The 18,658-nt window shown below is 35.7% G+C and overlaps 1 protein-coding gene across 2 annotated transcripts in view; it reads right to left on the bottom strand.

Annotated features, from left to right (window-relative positions):
* The window catches only part of ATRNL1 (attractin like 1), a 765,538-nt gene that overhangs the window by 685,511 nt on the left and 61,369 nt on the right, over positions 1–18,658 (bottom strand). For both annotated transcript variants that reach the window (XM_047760605.1, XM_047760606.1), the window contains exons 7-8: positions 18,018–18,105; positions 10,431–10,686 (exon numbers count right to left, since the gene is read on the bottom strand). In XM_047760605.1, the coding sequence (XP_047616561.1) occupies positions 10,431–10,686; positions 18,018–18,105 (344 nt within the window). The remainder of the gene's footprint in view (positions 1–10,430; positions 10,687–18,017; positions 18,106–18,658) is intronic.

Genomic DNA, 18,658 nt, shown 5'->3' with positions numbered 1-18,658 from the left:
GACTTGTTTTGTACTGAAAGCAATGTTATTGCCCTTTGCATCATCTGTAATTTCATTTTTATATAGATGGTTATTGGGTTATTTGGTGCACAGATATTCTTCTATAGCTATAATATTTTAAGGTAAATTTTTTTAAATGTTATAAGGTGTTCTTGTCTCATATAATGTTAGGTGGCTTGAATTCTACTTTCCCTGGAATGAGGAATAAAATCCCTGCTTCCTCATCATATTCATGTTCCTAGTAAATCGTTCCTCATCCCTTCACTTCAGCCTTTCTAAATCAATGTGTTTCAGATGTGTCTTCTACATGCAGAGTTGAATTTTGCTTCATGCACTAATTTGAAAATGTTTTCTTTAAACAAGTAACTTAATCTCATTTACATTTATTGATAATATTATGTTGAATCTCAACTTTGTCATATTATTTTATAATTACTGAGTGTATTATGATATGTTTTTCTGAGTTTTCTTTTCTATTTGATGTTTTCTTTTTATGGTATCTAGGAAAGCTAAGTTTTTGTTCTAGCAGTTTCCTTTGTTTATATACCTTTAATAGTGCCCTTAATAGTGCTCTTCTTTCCTGCTTAACTTTTAATATCTGTATGTCAAATATTAATCCTAAATATACCAGAAACAATAGTAATCAATATTTACTATCAGAGTTCAATAGTTCCTTTCAGTTGTTTTATGTTATCAAGCCATGTTATAAATAATTTATAGAATAAAAGGATAATGAAAAACTACTTTTTGCAAATTTCAATAATTTAGATATAGCAGACTTCTTTGTATCAAACAAATGTTGGTTAATAAACATACTAAAAAAATAAAAATATATTGTTCACTCATTGATTATTGAGCTTGAAAAAATTATTTAGGATATCATCTTATTATGAAGATTCACGGTCTGAAATTTAATGTTAATGATCAATTCCACTATCATTATAGGCATAAAATGAAAAAGTCTGAATCCTCAACTGTGTTCAATAAAAGCTAAAAATAGGCTGCTATGATAATGACTCCAATCTTCTCTTATGCCTTCTTTAAAATAATTTGGGCACTGCAATAAGAAAACTGAAAAATGACAACATATCTCCTGTGGCATCATCTTTCTAAGCAACTTATTTTCTTGTTAATTTTTTAGCATAGTTGGGAATAACTGATGAGCAATACATTAATTCTTAGAATGATAAAATAACAAAATATTTAAAAATATAGGAAAAATAAGAACACTAGGATCACACAAAGAATCTTAGATTTGTAAAGGGGTGCAATAGATCCATCTTAATAGTTACATACAGAATATTTTATTCTCTATTTTTTAAATAAGCAAATGTTCTTTGTTCTTTGAAACATTTCAAAGAAAGAATGAAATTTATGAAATAACAGCCTTCATGGATAGCTGGGCCTACTCAAAAAAGAAACTAAAACACTAAAGCTGGGTTGGATACGCCCTTATACTACATCAAGAATTAAATGACATCCTTTGATTCCTACCTCTCATCTGCAGTGGTCCACGTTCTTTTTCTGCTTTCCCCTTTCTCTCTTCCTTCTCCTCACATTTTTAGTTGCATTCTTTCAACTTGGAAAGAACATATAATATTTGCATACTAGTCATTACTGACATCTCCACCACTCTTGTTTTATTCTTACCTCTAAAATTAAATACATGCAATGCTCTCCATCAGTCTTTTATCTGAAGTATTTCCATACCTCTTCACTAGATGGGGTTTTTTCTCTAGGAGAGAGCTTTATAAATTGCAGCCATGGGCCAAATCCAGCTCACCAACTGTTTTTTTGAATAGAGATTTACTGGAACAGGGACACATTCATTTATATGGTTTTGTTTTGTTTTGTTTTGTTTTTGTTTTTGTTTTTGTTTTGGCTGCTTGCGTACAGCTTCAAAGGCAGAATTGAGTGGCAACAATACAGACTGTGTGGCTTACAATTATTTACTATCTAGATCTTTACCCAAAAAAAAGTTTGCACATTTCTACTGTAGGAGAAATGTCAAGGGGACATATATACAGAATGACTTCAGTTTTGCCATGTTCAAACTGTTTTTTATATAGCCTTGACACATGAAAAGACTGTTTGGCAAAATATAAAAACCCTTGGCCTATATTTTCTTTCTGTGAGTTTCTTGAAGAATTTGCTCCATGGTTGCTATGATTTGTAGGTTGCTTTTGAGAAATCTGATACTAATCTTCTCATGTGTCCTTGTAAGATATTTCATCTTTCTGCTTGAAGAGCCTGGACATTTTTTTCTTTATCTTTTAAAATATAGTATGTTTACCAAGATGTAACAAAACTGCTGCTGTGGGTGAATTTGACCAGGTACCCAACCTAAAGGCTCATAAACAGGAAAATGGATAGGCAAGTCATGAAAGAGTCAGATAATAAAATATAGTAATGCAAAAAAGTTAACTGTAGGAATACCTAACAACATGAATAAATTTTGATAATACAGTGATGAAAGAAATAAAGCTTCAGAAAACAGCATAAAATATTATTTCCTCTTTAAAAAAATACAAAAACAAGTAAATCAATAGGCCACATAAGCATAATGTATATGTGACAAAACTATCTTTTTTAAAAAATACATAATAAGAAATTCTGGATTTCAAACTAATGGAGAGGCAGAAAACTTTTTTAAGAACATGAATGATTATAAAGAGAGCACATAAAAGAACACAACAAATGGTTATCTTTTAAAACAAATAGCATCTTATTAGATATACTTTGGGGAGTGATTTTGCTAGTAAGACATGACTATTTCTTCTTCTCCTTTTTCTTTTTTATGGGGGGGAGAGGCATGCCTGTGACATGGGGAAGTTCCCAGGGCAGGGATCAAACCTGTGCCACAGCAGTGACAATGCTGGATCCTTAACTGCTAGGCCACCAGGGAACTCCAATATATGACTACCTCTATGTTGATGACATAATAACCAAATAAGGTAGATTTAGAGTAAACATAATTACAAAAAGAAAACTTAATAGAATAGTCAATAAAATATAAAATAATATAGAAACAAATAAGAGCGCTGCTTATTTAAAAAGTTAGAATTGGAGTTCCAGTCGTGGCTCAATGGTTAATGACTCCAACTAGGAACCATGAGTTTGTGGGTTCGATCCCTGGCCTCGCTCAGTGGGTTAAGGATCTGGCATTGTCGTGAGCTGTGGTGTAGGTTGCAGACGCGGCTCGGATCTGGTGTTGCTGGGGCTCTGGCGTAGGCCGGTGGCTACAGCTCCGATTCGACTCCCAGCCTGGGAACCTCCATATGCCGCGGAAGCGGCCTAAGAAATGGCAAAAAGACCAAAAAAAAGTTAGAATAGTTAATGCTCTTGAAAATTGTTTGGTAAATATATCAATCTTTAATATTAAGAGAAATATAATGCTACAGATTACCACATTAAAACTTAAAAATTCAAGAATAATAGTAGAAGAAATGGACTAAAAGACTTAGCTCCATCCTATTCCAAAAGGTTTGTTTTCCTTCTGACACTTTTCTCCATTAACAAAGTGTAATGTCCTCTCACAAACACCTTTCTCCCAACCTCCAGGGTCCTAATACCTAGGTATATATGAAGGACCATTTAGTTTAAAAGTTTCATTTAAATCTCTAAGAACTAATAGTAGATCCAATTAGCCAGGATCTTGAAAGGAAACATGACATGCTTAAAACGAGTAATTATAAGGAGTCAAGTAAAAAAGACTGTTTGCAAAAGTATGGCCAGGGCAATATCCTGGGACTATCATAGCAGAAAGCCTTTACTATCCTTTGGCATGCAAAAGCAAGAGGAGGGATGATTTGCAAAACTCTAGAGAGCAGCTGTAGTGGCTAAGAACACCTGACAGTTCAGCCTTCAGCAAGGTAACCTAATCAACCCAAGAAGACTCAGACAGGGATGGAGTGGGAGGAATAAAGCACCTTAACCTCACTCATCCCCCACCTTCTGATCTACTGCTGGCGCTTCCCACTGGCTGATCCCAATAGAAAGCCGGAGGGCATGGTAGCAGAATGGACATGGTGGTTCCTTCTAGGTGCTATTAACTTCTTTGCTCCCCTTCACAAGCCAGTTTCCTTGAAAGGACCGACTTTGCCCATTGTGTTCAATTCTACTTCTCTCACTTCTTATTAAATCCAATCCAGTCAGGCTTTAAACCCACTGCTACACAAAAACTGTTCTTGTCAAAATCCCCAGGGACCTGCCCAGTACTAAATTCAATGGTCAGCCCTTAGTAATTATTTCACTTGACCTATCAGCAGAGCAGCACTTGGCATAGCTGCTTACTCTTCCGTTTAATAATCTTTTATCATTTGGCTTCTAGCTCATTGTACTCTGTTCCTTTCTCATTTCCCTCTTCTCCCCTACCTCTTATCTTTGGAACACCCTAGGGCTCAATCCTTCTCTCCTTTATATCTACACCCAATTCCTTAGTGATCTGATCCAGGCTCATGGCTTTAAGTGCCATCAATTTCCCAAGAATTCCCAAATGTACATCTCTAGCCCAGATCTCTCGCTATAGAACTCAGGACCCATATATCCAACTGCCCACTGGACATTTTCATTTTGATGTTTAAAGGACAGCTCACATATAACATGTAGAAACTGAACTCCTAACCTTCACCCCACATCTGCTTCAGCGTCTTTCTATATGCCAATGATGGCAAGTTCATCTTTCCAGTTACTCATGCCAAAGACCCTGGAATCACCCTTAAAGCTTCACTTTTTCTCAGCCTCTACATCCAAACCCTCAGCAAATACTATCAGTTCTACTTTAAAAACATACAAAACAAATTGACTGGTTCTCATTATTTCTAATACTACAACACTGGTTTAAGCCAGCATCATTACCCAGATTACTTTGGGAGTAAATAAAATAATGTATTCTGTTATTTAAACTATGTAATTTTATTACTAAGATATAAAAATGAATGGGCTTACTTTGTATTTAAATAACTCAGAATTTCTAAATTACTCATAATTCATCTATTGTCCTTATAAAACTCATAAATCATATATTCTTTCCATTTCCATCTTATTCTACATTCATAAATATACCTGACAAGTCATGCTATTAATAAGACAAAAATCAAACCCAATAATTCCCTGTTGATGAATTTATTTAGAAAGGTATTTTGGGGAGTTCCCGTCGTGGCGCAGTGGTTAACGAATCCGACTAGGAACCATGAGGTTGCGGGTTCGGTCCCTGCCCTTGCTCAGTGGGTTGGCGATCCGGCGTTGCCGTGAGCTGTGGTGTAGGTTGCAGACGCGGCTCAGATCCCGCGTTGCTGTGGCTCTGGCGTAGGCCGGTGGCTACAGCTCCGATTCAACCCCTAGCCTGGGAACCTCCATATGCCGCGGGAGCGGCCCAAGAAATAGCAACAACAACAATGACAAAAGACAAAAAAAAAAAAAAGAAAAAAAAAGAAAGGTATTTTGATTATAAAATAAGCCAAAAAAAAAAACCTCAGTAGAAATAGTTTAAAATTTACCAAAACTACAATTGATATTCTATAATCAAACCATTCCAAATAAAAATAAAAACCTACCAACCAATGAATATACAAAATAACAATCTATATCAACATTTACCATTCAGAGATTACAAGTAGTTGTGCCTTCCTAACCATTCCTGGAAAGTATAACCACCACCACATCTCACATCTGAATGAGACTATCCTTCAATAAAGGGAAATACTAAAAGAATAAAATATATTCTGTGAACTGTAAAGTATAATCAGTAGGGAGATGGACTAGAGAAGGCATGTACTCACCAGTGGCCTACAGATTTGGTTTTAATGGCCAACACTGCAAGTAAACACAAGTAAGTATAAGACCACAGAACTTCTATACACTATATAAAGTCAGGATCCTTAAAGGGTTATACCTTCAATGAAAAAGTGAGGGTATTTTTCTGTCTGCTAAAGCAGACAGAAAACATCTATTTCAGTCTTTGCTCAACCCAGTGAGAAAGGGAGTTCCCGTCGTGGCTCAGTGGTTAACGAACCCAAATAGCATCCATAAGGACACGGGTTCGATCCCTGGCATCGCTCAGAGGGCTAAGGATCTGGCATTGCCATGAGCTGTGGTGTAGGTCGCAGACACGGCTCAGATCCCGCATTGCTGTGGCGCTGGCTTAGGCCAGCAGCCACAGCTCTAACTTGACCCCTGGCCTGGGAATCTCCACATGCCGCTGGTACAGCCCTAAAAGACAAAAAGACCAAAAAAAAAAAAGTTTGGTCACAGACCAGACATCATGTCACAGTGGGGCATAAAGTCATCCTACATACAAGCTATAAAACACACACACACACACACATACACACACACACACACATATTGGAGTTCCTGCTGCAGTACAGTGGGTTAAGACTCCAACTCAGGTCACTGCAGAAGTGCAGGTTCAATCCCTGGCCTGGGAACTTTCATATGCTGCAGGTGGGGCCATTAAAAAAAAAAAAAAGCCAATATTTTAATTTAATTTGGACCTGGATTGCTATGCCTCCAGAGGTCAATACTCTCTCTAGCGTAGGGGTAGGCAAAGTAACACCCCAGGACTAAATCTAGAACAAGACCATGCCCATTTGTTTACATATTATCTATGGCTCCTTTCATGTTACAACAGCAGACCTGATTAGTTTTAACAAAGACCACATAGTCCACAAAGTCTAAAGTAGTTACCATCTGGCTCTTATGGAAAAGATTGTGACCTCTAACATAAAATACTTAAAATAATGTCACATGTATCCAAAACAAGATGAATTCAATCAGCAGAAACAGCAGCCTATAAATTGGAGGTTGATCAAAGAGTAAAAGTATTGGTTAACTTAAACATGGTTAAGTATTCATTTTAAAACTTCAGGGAGTTCCCATTGTGGTGCAGTAGAAACAAACCCGACTAGTATCCATGAAGATGTGGGTTCGATTCCTGGCTTTGCTCAGTGGGTTAAGGATCTGGCATTGCCACAAAGCTACGGTGTAGGTGGCAGACACAAATGGGATCCCGTGTTGTTATGGCTGTGGTGTACGCCAGTAGCTGGAGCTCCAATTTGACCCCAAGCCTGGGAACTTTCATATGCTGCAGGTACAGCCCTAAAAAGCAAAAAAAAAAAAAACAACTTCAAAAGTTATCACCAATGGTTCAAGTAAAAGCATGGTGACAGTTTAATTCTGAATCTTCCCATTCTCCTCAGGGAAGACATGGAAAATAAGGAAAACATGGGGAGGGGGGAGTTAAAGAAAAAGAAAATAAAATTTCCAGAAAAACTAGGAATTTCGTAAAATGCTATACCTTGAAATTATAGGATGTACCTTCTTTTCAAGCATTTACGAAAACTGAGCCCAAAAAAAAAAAAAATCACAATAAATCACAAAAAGTAGAAATAACTACAACATTCCCTGTAGAAATGGTTTGGTTTATTATTCACTATAATAAACCAAAAATTAAAAACAAAGAGTTCCCATAGTGGCTCAGTGGTTAATGAATCCAACTAGGAACCATGAGGTTGTGGGTTCGATCCCCAGCCTTGCTCAGTGGGTTAAGGATCCAGCGTTGCCATGAGCTGCGGTGTAGGTCGCAGACGCGGCTTGAATCCCATGTTTCTATGGTTCTGGCGAAGGCTGGCAGCTACAGCTCCAATTAGACCCCTAGCCTGGGAACCTCCGTATGCCGCGGGAGCAGCCCTAGAAAAAGGTAAAAAGATAAAAAAATAAATAAATAAATAAAACAATCTTTCCATATAGAAAAATTTAACTCTTGCTTAAACAACTCTTGGGCCAATCTGAAAACTCAGAAGGACTCAGCCACATCTGCTTCACTGCTAACATGAGTTTGTTACGATAATAATATGTGTGAACCACCTTATTCAAGGTAGCATTGCTTATTAACCATTACACTCTAAAATGTTCCTATCACCAGAGTTTTCTAGAGATTTCTTCTATTTTCTCAGTAAAATATGAAGTAAGGTCACCAGCTGCGAGTAATGATGAAGAATGAAGTGCTGAAAGTTTGAAGAGAGAGGAAAATTATGAAACAATCATCTTGGAGAGTTGTATGAGAAACTGGTAATTATTAACTTAAAACTACATAAGTGAGAAATATGCGTAAGAGAGAGTGAGAGATAGTGGAAAACTGATAGGAGGCTCAATAGACTACAGGGTCCAGTAAGGGTGAAGAACTGTCAGGGTTTGGATACTCTTCAGGAGAAAGCTGGAAAGATCAATAGCACCTGAAGAGAAAGACTCCTGAAATGGAAACCATGGGATTCACTGCAGGTACACAAGGTCAAGAGTAGAGCAATGGGAGAGAAAGACTCAAGCAAGATAGAAAACAAGATCTTTGGAAGACCAAAAAATTGAGAGGCCAATCTTTACAAAGTCTACAAATAACAAATGCTGGAAAGAGTGTGGCCAAAAGGGAACCCTCCCAAACTATTGGTCAGATGAATATTGGTGCAGCCACTACGGAAAACAGTATGGTCAGAAAACTAATAATACAGCTAACATATGATCCAGCAATTCCATTCCTGACATATAACCAGACAGAACTATAATTTAAAAGATACATGCACTCCAATGTTCATAGCAGCACTATTTACAATAGCTAAGACATGGAAACAATTTAAATGTTCATCAACAGATGAATGGATAAAGAAGATATGCTACATACACACAATAGAATATTATACAACCATAAAAAAGAATGAAATAACGCCATTTGCAGCAACATATATGGACCAAGAGTTATCGTACTAAAGTGAAGTGAGACAGAAAGAGAAAGACAAATAACAAATGATATCACTTGTATGCAGAATCTAAAATATGACACAAATGAACTTATATATGAAAGAAACAGACTCAGAGAACATGTTTGTGGTTGTCATGGGGTGGGATGGGAAGGGATGGATTGGAAATTTGGGATTAGCAAATGAAAACTATTATATAGAGAATGGATAAACAATGAGGTCCTACTGTATAGCACAGAGAACTATATTTAGTATCCTATAATAAACCACAATGGGAAAAAAAAATGAGAGGCCAGAAGTATTTAATTGGACACTAAAATACCCATAAAAATATGTGGCTAATGTATGTGGAATAGAGTGACAGTGAAGCAGAAGCTATATTCTTCCAGAAATTATGCAGAGTGATCTAAAGAGCAATAAAAGAGAGCACAAAGGAGAAGTACTAAGTGGGAAGAATCTGATAATAGAAGATTAAAAGCTGAGTGATTGAAAGGAGGAAAGACTAAAACCAGAGTGGAAATGGTAAAATGTAGTATGGAGGATACACACCCCAATTCCAGCCCAGTTGTACTGGGGATGTGAAAAAGGAAACAGATGACCTAAAAGGGGAAACAGAGGAGTATTTAGAAGGGAATCGTCTAAATCTTCCTCTGAGCACGCAAGCACTCTTATTGCTGCTAATAGTGATCCACAAATGAGTTTTCTCATTAGAACTGCACAAAAACTCTAAATAGTTGCCTACATACAAAACGGCCAAAACCTTGAGTTTATAACACTGGTCAGAACCAGAAATGGAGTATGTTCTTGAATCTAAATAGACATCATAAGATATACTAGTAGACAAATTTAAAAAAAAAAAAGCTTATAACTCTTAGAAAATGTTGTAAAGAATTCAAAAGATTAAGTACTAGGAAAATAACGAAGAGTATTTAAGAGTACAATACAGAAAGCTATATGTAAACTCCCCCAGTCACCTTCACACACCAGATATAATCTTTTATAGAAGCCAAAAGACTATCCTTGGGAAGCTTACTTTAAAAGAGTAACATACACAGAGATACTGCAATAAGATTAGGAACAGAGCCCTGAAAAATGAAAAATCCTGAAATCATGGAATGCATAGTAAAGAGATTGGCTTAGTTTTAGCTCTCAGGTGATAAGCAAAATTCAAACAAATAGCACCATCTACTGGAATTTCTCATATTTAAAAATACATACCCTCTGTTCACTAGACTTATTGTGGTGATCATTCTACAATATGTACAAATACCAAATAATTCTACTGTATACTTGAAACTGACAGAATGTTATATGTCAACTATATCTCAGTTTTAAAATGAATTATTTAGCTCAAAATGTCAATAGTTCCAAGGTTAACTTCTTTAAAAAGAAATTATTTTTCTAATTATCTTCATTTTAAAAAATACCTATCTCAGTTCTTAGAAAATGTGTCTAATAGGTAACATTTCCACATATTTGGCTAAGACAAACTCAAATATTAAAGGATGATATCTAACACAAAATCAAAAAGCTTATATTCAAAAGTATTCATTCTTGGCTTATAATTCTAATTTCAAACTCACTATTTTTTGACTAAATTCAGATAAAGTTTTTATTTAAAGATAAAAATATTCTCAACAAATAAAGAAAATATATAGTTAGGTTTTCAAGGTAACTCACAGATATGATATTCCTGTATGCTGCTTGTATAACCATAGATTGCAGAATATCCAAATATTATGATCATGACAACATCTCTACTATCCAGCTCCATAATATGTGCTGAATGTCCCTCCACAGCATACTGCTGACCATGTCCAAGAACAGTAGGAGTTTTCGTACTCCATGACTGACTGCGTATGTTAAAAACCCACAATTCATCTGTGACATTGCCATCGCTTGTTTCGATTCTGCCTCCATACATAAAGATGTTCTCCTGTAAATTAAAAAACACATATTAATAGACAAAATATTTATACCTTAGCAAGATATATTAATTAAAAATAAAGACTAAACTTAGACATTAAATTTTAGTAATTGCCCACAACATGCATAAGACATAGTCCTTATTCTGTAAAAGTCAAATGAGAAAGTGAACATGATAATTAATTTTTTTACTTAGAAGAAAGCGGAAAATACACACTTTTAAAAAGTTATGTTAAGGCAGTTTATTTAAAAGTTACATCATCAATTAACCATGTTTTTAATCATCCTAGTTGTTGAGCCTCTAGTGGTTACATTTGAATCTTACCATATATGTGTACTGCTTTGCACTAGTCTCAATCATTGACTGTTTCCATCATGCACTATTCACCAAAAAGGCTGACCACATTTGTGTGTATTACATGAGGCACATTTTTATTACCACTTCTCAAGAGTATGAGCAGATACTTTATAACACTTATAAATTATACAAATAATTTCAATCATGTATTAATTCAATCATGAGTGAAATCAATGATATAAAGCATTACTATTTCAAAAACCTGGAAAAAGGAGTTCCCATCGTGGCCCAGTGGTTAACGAATCCGACTAGGAACCATGAGGTTGCGGCTTCGATCCCTGGCCTTGCTCAGTGGGTTATGGATTCGGCGTTGCCATGAGCTGTGGTGTGGGTCGCAGACGTGGCTCAGACCCCATGTTGCTATGGCTCTGGTGTAGGCCAGTGGCTACAGCTACGATTCGACCCCTAGCCTGGTAACTTCCATATGCCACGGGAGCGGCCCAAGAAATGGCAAAAAAAAAAAAAAAAAACCCTGGAAAAAGAGGAATTTCTTCAATCTAATAAAGAGTGTCTAAGAAAAACATAAAGCTAGTATTATTCTTTTTTTAAGCTAATATTATTCTTAATGGTAAAAGACTGGATGTTTCACCAAGATCAGTTATAAGACAAAGATGTCTGCTTTGCCACTTATATTCAAAATTCAAATCAAGGTTTTAAACAGAGAAAATACGCAAAAACTGAATAAAGGCATCCAGTTGGAAAAGAGGAGTAAAATATTTCTAACTGTAGACTATATAAACCTGTATATAGAAAATCCTAAGAAATAAAAAAATTAATTTAGTTAATAAATGACTTTAGCAACATTGCAAAGTACAAGATCAATGTACAAAAAATCAATTATATTTCAATAGACTTGCAATAAACAATCCAAATACAAACTAAATAAACGATTCCATTACCAAAGCATCAAAGAGAGCAAACTAACTAGAAACAAACTTAACAAAAGAAATTCCAGGAGTTCCCGTCGTGGCGCAGTGGTTAACGAATCCGACTAGGAACCATGAGGTTGCGGGTTCAGTCCCTGCCCTTGCTCAGTGCGTTAACGATCCGGCATTGCCGTGAGCTGTGGTGTAGGTTGCAGATGCAGCTCGGATCCCGCGTTGCTGTGGCTCTGGTGTAGGCCAGTGGCTACAGCTCCGATTCGACCCCTAGCCTGGGAACCTCCATATGCTGCAGGAGCGGCCCAAAGAAATAGCACAAAGACAAAAAAAAGAAAAAGAAAGAAAGAAATTCCAAACTTACACTCTGAAAGTTACAAAACAAAGATCTAAATGAATGGAAATACATCTTAATGTTGTTAAGATGGCAAAACTCTCCAAATTGATGCATAGATTCAAAGCAATCTCTTATTAGAATTCCAGATGGCTTCACTATAGAAATTGACACTTTAATTCCAAAATTCATATGAAACTGCATGAGACCCAGAATATCCAAATTATTTCAAAAAAAAAAAGAATAAAATTGGAGGATTAACACTTCCCAATTTTAAAACTTACTACAAAACAAAATTAATCAAGACAGTATGCCAGGAGTTCCCGTCGTGGCTCAGTGGTTAACGAATCCGACTAGGAACCATGAGGTTGCGGGTTCGATCCCTGGCCTTGCTCAGTGGGTTAAGGATCCGGCGTTGTTGTAAGCTGTGGTGTGGGTCACAGACGCGGTTCGGATCCCGTGTTGCTGTGGCTGTGGCATAGGCTGGTGGCTACAGCTCTGATTCGATCCCTAGCCTGGGAACCTCCATATGCCACGGGACCAGCTCAAGAAAAGGCAAAAAGACAGCATGCTACAAGCAAAAAGATAAGCATATAAATCAACAAAACTGAGTTCAGAAATAAATCCATACATCTATGGCTAATTAACATTTGATAAGAGTGCCAAGACCATTCAATGGGGAAAGAATGATCTCTTCAACAAATGGTGCTGAGAGAACTGGATAGTCACATGCGAAAGAATGAAGCTCAATCCCTACTGCACACCACATACAAAACTTAACTCAAAGTGGATCAAAGACCTAAAAGTAAGAGCCAAAACTATAATACACTTAAAGAAAACATGGAGTAAATATTCATGACCTTGGATTTGACTTTGGTTTCTTAGAAAAGACATCAAATTCAAAAGCAATAAGAGAAAAAAAAAACAAATTGGATTTCACCTAAGTTAAAAACTTTTGTGCTACGAGAGACACTATCAAGAAAGAAAAAGCTCACAGAATGGGAAGAAATATCTGCAAATCACATGTCTGATCTGATAAGGGATTTACATCTAGAATAAAAAACTCGTACATCTCAATAATTTAAAAAATAGGCCACGGACTTAAATAGACATTTCTCCAAAGAAAATACACATGAAATAAGCACATGCCCAATAAGCACATGACTAATATCAAATTCAAAGAAATAAGCACATGCCCAATAAGCATTTGACCAATATCAAGAATCAACAGGGAAATGCAAATCAAAGATGAGATACAACTTCATACCCACAAAGATGGCTATAATCAAAAAACAGCTAATTAGTGTTGCTGAGGGTGTATAGGCGTTGGAACCTTCATACAAGGCTGGCAGGACTGTGAAATGGTGCAGCCATTTTGGAAAACAATCTAGCAGCTCTTCAAAAAGTTAAATTCAGAGTTACCCTCTGATCCAGCAATTTCAACTGTATACATATACTCAAGAGAAATGAAAGAATCCATCCACACAAACATCTACACAGGAACGTTCATGGCAGCACTATTCACAAGAGCCAACAGGTAGAAACAACCAAGTCCCATCAACTGATGAATGGGTAAACAAAATGTAAAAATACCCGCACAACAGATACTACTGAAACATAAAAATTAAGTACTGATATATGCTGCAACATGCCAGTCATAAACTACAGAGAATACAACTTCATTTATATGAAATATTCGGAATGGGCAAACCTATAGAGTCAGAAAATGGATTCATGATTTTCTAAGACAGGGAGGATGAGGAGTTTGGGGTGACAGCTCAAGAATACAGGGTTTCTTTATGAGGTGATGAAAATACTATAAAATTGATTGCACAACACTGCAGTTTTGACAAACCTGCAAGAAATGATTGCACAATTTTGAATATACTAAAAACCATTCAATTATACATCTTAAACAAGGGAATTATATGGTATGCCAAATATATCTCAATAAAGCTGTTACAAGAAGATGAAATAAATCAAAAAACTAAAAAACAAAACTATAAGAAAAAAGAAACATGTACATAGGTAGAGAGATTTTTATTCAAGTTTTTAAACATGTACATACAAAGCAAAAAAGAGTGGTACTTTATTCTTTATATCGCTCCTGTGTTTTCTAAATTTTCTTAAACAAACACAAAAATATATAAATTCTGATTTGAAAGGTATAGTCATAATCCACAAAATACATTAATCTTTTTTTTTTTTGTCTTTTTGCCTTTTCTAGGGCCGCTCCCATGGCACATGGAGGTTCCCAGGCTAGGAATCGGAGCTGTAGCCACCAGCCTACGCCAGAGCCACAGCAACACGGGATCTGAGCCACATCTGCAGCCTACACCACAGCTCATGGCAACGCTAGATCCTTAACCCACTGAGCAAGGCCAGGGATCAAACCCGCAACCTCATGGTTCCTAGTCGATTTGCTAACCACTGTGCCACGATAGAACTCCTAATCTTTATTGATTCAAAATAAAAACCAGTTAAATAGCTTGATTTTAATCATGCTAAATTCATGAATCCCATAAACTCATAAAAATAACTGATTACAATGCAATCCCTAATAAATCCAAATGACATTTTGCATAAACAGAAAAGTGCATCTTAAAATTCATACAAAACCTTAAGGGACCCTAAACAGACAAAACAAACATGAAAAACAAGACTGAAGTTAGAAGTCTCACACTTCTTCATTTCAAAACTTACTATAAAACTTCACTCATCGAACAATGTGACTGTGGTCTGAGAATAAACACAGACCTAGATCAAAGACACAGAAAGCTCAGAAGTACATCCTCACATGTATGATCAAGTGATTTTCAACAAGAGTGTCAAGACCATTCAATGGGGAAAAAGTCTTTTCAACAAACAGTGCTGGGAAAACTGAATATCCACACACAGGTAAGAGAAGAAAATTGGACCCTTGGACCCTTATACCATAAACAAAATTTAACTCAAAATAGATTAAAGACCCAAGTACTAAAACTTTAACATTTTTAAAAGAAAATATAAGGAAAAGACTTCATAATATTGGATCTGGCAATGGTTTCTTGGATATGACACCAAAAGCAGTGGCAACAAAAGAAAAAAAAGATTAACTGGACTACGTCAAAATTTTAAATATGTCCATCAAAGAACATTACGAACAGGATGAAAAGACAGCCCACAGAAAAAGAGAAAATATTTGCAAGATGTGTTATCGAATTAGAGAATAAAATCTAGAATATATAAAGAATTCCTACAACTCAACACCAAAAAAAAAAAAATTTCAATTAAAAAATGGGCAAAAGACTTGATTACATGTTTCTCTAGAGAAAGTATACAAATAGCCAATAAGCACTTGAAAAGATGTTCAACATCAAAAATCATTAAGTAAATACAAACCAAAACTGCAATAAGATACTGCTTCACACCCAGCAAATGGCTATTATAAAAAAAAAGAAAGAAAGAAAGAAAGAAAATAGCAAGTATTGATAAGGATATGGAGGAATCGGAACCCTCGTGCACTGCCTGTGGAAATGTAAAATGGTACAGCTGCCGTGGAAAACAATACAGAAGTTCCTAAAAAACTAAAAATGGAATTACCAAATAATCTAGCAATTCCACTTCTGGCTATCTACCTACAAGAACTGAAATCAGGGACTTGAATAGATAGCTGAATACCCATGTTCACAGTAGCATTATTCACAACACAAAAAGGAGAAAGTAACCCAAGCACCTACTGATGAATGAATGGATAAACGAAATGTGGTATGATACCATATATAGAACATTATTCAGGCTTAAAGAGGAAGGAAATTCTGACACATGCTACAAGATAAATGAATCTTGGGGACACTGTGCCAAGTGAAATAAGCCAGATATTAAAGGACAAATACTGTATGACTCCACTTATATGAGGTACCTCGACTAATCAATCAAATTCAGAGATAATAAGGAGAAAAGTAGTTTACCAGTGTCTGAGGAAAGGGGGAAATAGGGAGTTACTTCATGGGTATAGCTTCAGTTCTGCAAGATGAAAAGAAGTCTAGAAATAATGGTGGTAATGGCGGCACAACAATTTGAATGCACTTAATGCTACTTAATGAATTCTACTCTTAAAAATGGCTAAAGTGGTAAATTTTTGTTACGTGAATTTTATCAAAAAAAAATTTTTAAGTGATTGACCTGATGACAACGTATAAAGTCCTGGACAAAAACTGAATCTTCATGTCTTCTAATGTTCAATGGAAGATTTTATTAAAATCTATTTTTTTACTAAAATAGTATATAAGTCTGTGACATCTCAAGGTATTGCGATTCGTGATCTATTTTTATCATTAAATGTTTGAAATAAATGTGAAATTGTCTTTTTTTCTCTAAGGTTAACTTTTAAAAAAATATATTATTTTTCTCTTGTTAATGTGGTGTACTACACTGGTTGATTTGCATACTATTAAACCATCCTTGTGAAATTAGGATGAATCCCCCCTGGTCACGGTGTATGATAATCTTTACATGTTGTTGGATTTGGTAAAATTTTGTTGAGAATTTTTGCTTCTATATGCAAAACATTCTTTGACATAAATTGTACAAATGTTTTATTAGGTCAGTCTCCCAAGGCAATAGAAATAAAAACAAAAATAAACCAATGGGACCTAATCAAACTTAGAAGCTTTTGCACAAAAAAGGAAACAAACAAACAAACAAACAAAAAACGAAAAGACAACCTACAGAATGGAAGAAAATAGCACAAATGATGCAACCAAGAAGTGCTTTATCTCCAAAATATACAAACAACTCATACAACTCAACAACAAAAAACAAACAACCCAATCGAAAATGGGCAGAAAACCTAAATGGAAATTTCTCCAAAGACATACAGATTTCCAGTAAGCACATGAGAAGATGCTCAACATCACTAATTATTAGAGAAATACACCTCACACTGGTGAGAACAGCCATCATTAATAAGTCTACAAATAACAAATACTATAGAGGATGTGGAGAAAAGGAAACCCTCCTACACTATTGGTGGGAATGTAAACTGGTACAACCACTATGAAAACAGTAGGGAGGTTCTTCAAAAAACTAAAAATAGAATTATCACATGAGCCAAAAATCCCACTCCTGGGCATATATCCAGAGAAAACTCTAATTCAAAAAGATACATGCACCTCTATGTTCACAGCAGCACTATTCACAAGAACCAAGACACAGGGGAATAAGCTAAATGTCCATTGATAGATGAATGGATTAAGAAAAGGTGGTGCATATATACAATGGAATACTACTTGGCCATAAAAAAAGAATGAAATAATGCTGTTCACAGCAACATTGATGCAACTAGAGATTATCATACTAAGTGAAATAAGTCACAAAGAGAGAGACAATTACCATATGGTATCACTTATATGTGGAATCTAAAATATGGCACCAATGAACCTATCTACAAAACAGAAACAGACTCACAGATATAGAGAATAGACTTTTAGTTGCAAAGGGAGAGGGGGGAGGGAGTGGTATGGGCTGGGAGTATGGGGTTAGGAGATGCAAACTCTTACATTTAGAATGGTAAACAAGACCCTCCTACTGCATATAGCATAGGAAACTATCCAATCTCCTGGGATAGACCATGATAGAAAATATTTAAAAAGAAATGTGTATGTATATACATATATATGTATGACTGAGTCACTTTTCTGTACAGCAGAAATTAGCACACTGTGGATCAACTATACTTTAAGAAAAAAGATAAATAAAAAATATTAAAATTTAACAAGCAGGATCCATACCTGATATAAGGCAAGAGAGTGCCCATATCTCTGGAGAGGTCCCCTTGATACAGTTCCTACATTCCATATACTGCTTTCTAAATTGTAACTAAAAAGAAGAAAGAAAATAACTTCATAAGCTGATTCATCTTCAGTTTTTTATATGCTTTCTTTACTTATGTTTAAGTATTTGCTAAATGCAAATACAATTAGAATAAACTCATAATTTTACATACCATATAACAAATTTTTTTAATGGCTGCACCCATGGCATATGGAAGTTCCTGGGCCAAGGATTGAACCCGAACTGCAGCTGCAACCTATGCCACAGCTGCAGTAATACCAGATCCTTTAACCCGCTGCACCAGGCTTGGGACTCAGCCACTGCATTCAGGTTCTTAACCCTCTGTGCCACAGTGGAAACTCCCAAAAAATTTTAATAAAGATTCATTCAAGATATACCTACTTTAAATTAGGATTCAATCGTCTAAATGTGTAATATACATTAATTTGACTAGGCTATATATTGCTGGAATTAATTTGTTCAATTGCCTTTAATAACTGAACTAGCTGATTAACCTAAACAACAGTCAGTTCTTCTACACTTTTAAAGTCACATGGGGAGTTCCTATCATGGTGTAGCAGAAATGAATCTGACTAGG

Source organism: Phacochoerus africanus, chromosome 15, assembly GCF_016906955.1.
Source record: "Phacochoerus africanus isolate WHEZ1 chromosome 15, ROS_Pafr_v1, whole genome shotgun sequence".
Lineage (NCBI taxonomy): Eukaryota > Metazoa > Chordata > Mammalia > Artiodactyla > Suidae > Phacochoerus > Phacochoerus africanus.
The sequence above is the reverse complement of the archived record's forward strand: the minus strand, read 5'-3'. Positions and strand labels throughout refer to the sequence as shown.